This window comes from Chelonoidis abingdonii, chromosome 2, assembly GCF_003597395.2.
Source record: "Chelonoidis abingdonii isolate Lonesome George chromosome 2, CheloAbing_2.0, whole genome shotgun sequence".
Classification (NCBI taxonomy): domain Eukaryota; kingdom Metazoa; phylum Chordata; order Testudines; family Testudinidae; genus Chelonoidis; species Chelonoidis abingdonii.
The window spans coordinates 150171753-150177366 of NC_133770.1; the positions used below are offsets into that span (position 1 = coordinate 150171753).

General features: G+C 62.9%; 1 protein-coding gene across 1 annotated transcript; it reads right to left on the bottom strand.

Annotated features, from left to right (window-relative positions):
- Window positions 1-340: 340 nt before the first annotated feature.
- Window positions 341-4295, bottom strand: PGAM2 (phosphoglycerate mutase 2). Its single transcript, XM_032774514.2, has 3 exons — window positions 3810-4295; window positions 1949-2129; window positions 341-553 (listed from the first exon to the last, which is right to left on the bottom strand). Exons 1-3 carry the CDS (start codon window positions 4290-4292, stop codon window positions 384-386), a joined length of 834 nt encoding a protein of 277 aa, XP_032630405.1. The 5' UTR covers window positions 4293-4295; the 3' UTR covers window positions 341-383.
- Between the last annotated feature and the right edge of the window lie 1319 nt (window positions 4296-5614).

The following is a 5614-nucleotide window of genomic DNA, read 5'->3' on the forward strand; positions in this document are numbered from 1 at the left end:
CAGCCCCCCCAGGCTGTGCCTGGTCCCAACCCCCCGCCACTGGGCTACATCCCCCCCCAAGCTGTGCCTGGCCCCAGCCCCCCACCACTGGGCTACACAGCCCCCCCAGGCTGTGCCTGGTCCCAACCCCCCGCCACTGGGCTACATCCCCCCCCCCCGAGCTTTCCAGGCCCCAGCCCACCCACCACTGGGCTACATACTCTCCCCACGCTGTGCCTGGCCCCAGCCCCCCACCACTGGGCTACATACCATCCCCCCAGCTGTTCCAGGCCCTGAGGCCCTCGTGCCACACACTGCGCCAGGCCCCGAGGGCCCCCATGCCCACACTGCACTCACTCAGTTGGGTTTCACGGGTTTATTGCCCTAGCTGCTCTCCCTACCCCTCACTTCTGGACCTTGCCCTGGGCAGCCACAGCCTCCATGGCCTTGCGCACGGTCTCCTCATCACCCAGGAACTGCATGGGCTTGGTGGGCTTCAGGTTCTCGTCCAGCTCGTACACGATGGGGATCCCGGTCGGCAAGTTCAGCTCCATGATGGCGGCATCAGACATCCCTGTGGGGCAAGCCGGGGAGAGGGGTGAGGGCAGGATGGTCAGACAGGCCCGTGGCTCCTGCTGCCTCCCTTGCTGCCCACTGGGGCTGCCCCAGCACAGAGACACCAGGCACTTTCCCACTGCACAGCGACAAAGTTACAGCACCTCCTGCTGGCAGAGGCAGAAACACAGCCAGTGAGGTTGCAGTGCCGGCTGTGGGGGGAGCACCCTTGCCATTCCAGCCCCAGCCTGTCCCAGCAGGGGGCGCTGTGGGGGGGCAGGGCAGGGCACTGGTTGTGGAGGTAGTTCCCAGTTACTCCAGCCCCAGCCTGTCCCAGCAGGGGGCGCTGTGGGGGGGGCAGGGCAGGGCACTGGTTGTGGAGGTAGTTCCCAGTTACTTCAGCCCCAGCCTCTCCCATCAGGGGGCACTGTGGGGAGTCCCCTGAGGAGCTGCCTCACAGCTCACAGGCTGCGTCCTGCAGCTCCATCCACTTGCATCTGAAAAAGCTCCTTGGAATCCCTCAGTGACCTTTAGGGCGGGGGCTCACAGAGGCCAGGGAAACCGAATCCCAGTGTCAGAATTGGAGGGGGAGGCTGGTCAGCGTGGAAACCAGACCCCACACAGAGCCTTGAAATGTGACGCCCGCCTCAAAATAGCAACAACCTTCTGCGGCAGCCGGTCGTGGAGCTGCCAGCTCCAATTCCCCCTACCCTATGAGGCTCACTTGGGTCTCGGATATGCGGCGTACCCATCCCGGGCTGCACCTGCGCCGGTGCTGGGAGTCGCTCACTGTGGGTGCTGCACCAGCGTCCTCACCTGCCCGCTGATCAGACCTCCCAGCCCCAGACCATCAGCCTCATGATACAGTGGGGGAAACTGAGACACAGAGGGGGTGGAGGAGTTGCCCCCCGGACTCCTGATGCCCATTATAGACCTAGCCCATCTCTAGCTACAGGTCCCAGGGTGGATAAGACCTGCTGCCCCTACAACCCATGCCAGCTGTCTTAGAGGCTTAGAGTCTTTAATCAAATCGGGGGAGGGGGGAAGTTTGGGGGGCACCTCCCTGCTGGGTCCCTTCTAGTCGCACAACAGCTCCTTTCCTGGCACTCCCTGCCCCCCTTCCTCTCTAGGCCCCCTGGCAGAGCAGTCTCCTGCTCACTGGCTGGGAAACCAGCCCCCACGGCTCACTGGCAGCCCTGCTAATCACCCTGGGAATCCTCTCTCCCCCAGAGCAAGGTGACAGGCAGGGAATTTCCAGGAGGCAGATGGGGACCAGTTTGGCCCCCATCTCCCCAGGAGCAAACGCCAAGGCTAGAGGGAATGAGCCCTGGGGATCTTACAAAGGGCACATAGCTAGGAGAGCATGGGGCCTGGCACCTGGCCCAGCTAAAGTTCACTCGTCAGGGGGCCGTACCCTCCAGGTGCTTGACGATGCCGCGCAGGCTGTTTCCGTGGGCGGCGATCAGCACCCTTTTGCCGGCTTTGATCTGGGGGACGATCTCCTCGTTCCAGAAGGGCAGGGCGCGGGCGATGGTGTCTTTGAGGCTCTCACATGTGGGCAGCTCTCCGGGCTTCAGACCTGCGTAGCGCCTCTCCTAGGGGGCAGGGGAGACACCCCGGTAGCACTAGGGACACAAGCCCCACTTGCCCCAACACCCCCTCCCCCAGAGGCAGATGCAGGGGGGGACGGGACACAAACGGGCTGGACACCTGGGTAACAAAACGAACATTTTAACATGAGAGGGGAACAGGGTCCTGCCCCCCAGCCCTCCTGGGGCTCAGCCAGAGGCAGGAGACTTCGGGGCTGGATTTCTAATCAGAACCAAAGCTAGGCTCAGCCCAGAACCCAGCATGAGCCTGTTGCTTGAAGGGGCTGGATTACCGGGGTCTCTTCGCTAGCCCCTTCCCACAGTGTATGAGCTGCCCTCCCCCACCATGCAAGGCACCCAAACCTCCCACCCAGATTGGCACCCCGGGGCCCGTACCACCCTGTCCCCAGCTTCGGTCCCAGAGGCAGATCCGGCCTGGCGGCTTCTGGCAGGATGGGATCCTAGTTCCTCCCCCTCCCGCTCCCAACCCCACAGCAGAGATTATCTAGACAATGGCCCTAGCAGACTATTTACCCTGCAGGGACAGGCTGGCTGGCTGGGGCCATCACCCCTCCTGTATGTGTGGGGAGGGGGGGGAAGGGCTGCGAGGCCATGCACAGGGACTCCACTGTCAGCCCAACCCCATGTGTGGCCCTGCCAGGATGGGCCAGCTGTGCTCGAGAACAATGGATCAGCCTGACCATCTTGCCCAAGGGGTGGGGGTCTCTCCAGCCTGATGCCCCCCCAGCACTGAGATGGGGATTCTGGGGTGCTGCCCCAGAGAGCTTTGCCAAGAGCCACACAGCTGGTGCCCATCCTGAAGGCCCTGTGCCGACTGGCTGAGTGGGGGCTTCATGCCACAGACCCGGTGTCTGTGCCGGAAGAGGTCGGGCAGCAGCTGCACCAGCCCAGCTGCTTGGTGAGAGCTTCAGGCATCTCTCTGCACCCTGATCCAGCCTCTCCCATGTCCTGGGAGGGAGAAGCCTGGGGGCCAGCGCTGGGTGAGCATGTGCCCTCCTGTCCCTATGCCTCCATTGCTCCCCAGATCCTTGTTTGCTTAGCAAAAAGCCCTGTGCTCCCCCAGAAAACCCTCTCCCCGAGCACTGACTCAGCAACCCCCAGCACCTGCTACCCCTGCCAGGGGTGTCAGCCTGCTGGGAAGCAAATGCTTCCGTCTGCCTCTCCCAGTGCACCCTGCCCCAGTGCAGCTGGCTGGGAATCCCCTAGCACTCCCCTGGGGTCAGGAGCGCCGTCAGCTTTTTTGCCGCCCTAGGCACCGGAAGGGCCCTCCCCGAAATTCTGCCCCCAACCAGGGCAGCCAAAGATCCAGCTGCCGCGGTCGCCTCACTCCAAATGTTAGTGCCCTAGGCGACCTCCTAGGTCGCCTAATAGGTTGCGCCAACCCTGCCTGGGGTACCAGGCTGGGCACCCTCCTCATCTTCACCCCAGGCTGCTGAGCAAGACATCAGGCTGGCACTCGCTGCCCCCTCATCTGAAACTCACCCACCTCACAGAACCCCATCTGGCACTCCCTCTGTCTCCCCCCTCCCACCCAGCCCCCAGGGGACCCGGGTAGCACCCCCACCCCTCCTTTCCTGGGTGCCCAGCTAGCAAGCCCCTCAGTCCTCCTCCCCGCCAACCCAGGTGCTTGGTTGCCCCTCCCCGGCGTGCCCGGCTGGCACTCACCTTGCTGATGATCTGGTAGTAGGGGTGCTGCTCATCCATAGGGGGAGGGGGAATGTCGTAGGAGCGCCGCCAGATTTTCACCTGCTCCTCACCATGCCGGGCGGCGGTCTCAGCCTTGTTGAGGCCGGTCAGGCCCCCGTAGTGGCGCTCATTGAGGTGCCAGGTGCGCACCACGGGCAGCCACATCTGGTCGATGCCATCCAGGATGGCCCAGAGGGTGCGGATGGCCCTCTTCAGCACCGAGGTGTAGCAGATGTCGAACTGATAACCTGCCTCCCGGAGGGCCTGGGCCCCACGCCGTGCCTCCTCTGCCCCCTTCTCGCTCAGGTCAGCGTCGAACCAGCCACAGAAGCGGTTCTCCTGGTTCCAGGTGCTTTCGCCATGGCGCACGATCACCAGCCGGTGGGTCGACATCTTCAGAGCAGGGAGGGCAGCGTGCCCGGAGAGCCCAGCTCTGTGGCAGCTGCAACAGCACCTCCTCATGGCCCTGTGTGCCCCTTTTATACCCCGCCAGCCCAATCAGCACCCACTCCAGGGCAGACAGACAGTTGCAGGCAGCCAGTTATGGTGCTGCTGGGAAGGCAGATCCCCCCCCCTTCTTTCCAGGCTCCAGTAACAGCCAGGCCAGGGGCTCCCTCATGGTTCCAGGACAGAAATAGCCCGGAGCTGGGCAGCCTTGTGACCTTGGCTGTTGGAGCCGCCAGGAAGAGGGGGCTGGGCCCAGGACCAGGCTACAGAGTAACACTCCAGTCTGGGGGAAGAGAATGGTTCAAGCCACAGCTGCTTCTCCAGCCTAGGAGGGTCACTGGCCCCTGGGCCTCTTTGGAGAGGTGGCAATGTGGATGCAAAGGGTGGGGGGAGAAGAGGGATGCCAGCCTTCCTTGCCCATGGAGGTGCCCTCCTGCACCTTGGCACCCAGGTGGAGGAGCCACTCCCCAAGACTGACATGGCTTGCGCAGTCCCACAAGGGTCACAGCACCAGGGGGAGATCCCTTGAGTAAGGGGGGGCAGGTGGAGGAAGGGGTTGGGCCCGCCCCTGACACACACCTGGAGGCTTGGGCTCTCCCAACGCTCAGCCAGCTTGTCCTGTCGGTAAAAGCATTGCCGGGGTTTGTCTGCCAGGAGGTCTCAGCTGTCACTCCCCAGGGGGCAGGTGGCATGGGTTAGCTTCTTCCCTCCCCAGCCCATCTCTGTATCTGTCTATACCCTGTGCCCATGACACCCACTCCCCACCCACTGCACTGTCACTCCTGTGGGCGATTAGAAGGTGAGTGCAGTGTCAGGGGGAGGGGGCATGGAGGACAGGGATGTATGGCACAATGATTAGCACACTAGCCTCACACATACAAGACCTGGTTTGAGTCCCTATCCACCGCAGACTATATGTGACCCTGAGCAAGCCACTTAGCCTCTCCAGGCCTCAATCCCCACCTGCCCAATGAGGACCCCAGCCTGGCCTGCCCCACAGGGGCGTGTGAGGACAAATTCAACTGTGAGCTGCTCCAGCTTGTCAGCCCGGACGAGCCCCCAGCCGAGCACAGAGCCAACTCTTGGATCCAAGGCCAAAAGCTACCTTCCTGTGCCCTGATTTGAATTGCAAGGAATTCAGAGCTTGCTTGTGCACCAGGGCTCTGCCCTGCTATGCCCTGCCACTCCGATGCTGTAGCAAAAGGGACTGGCTTGAACCTAGGCAAGGGCTCGTTTCTCCAACGACCTGCAAGGGCAGAACAGAGGGGCCAAGCAATATGTCCCTCCCAGCTGGGTGCTGGCCTGGAATCCAGGCTGTGGGAGAGGTTCTAGCTTCC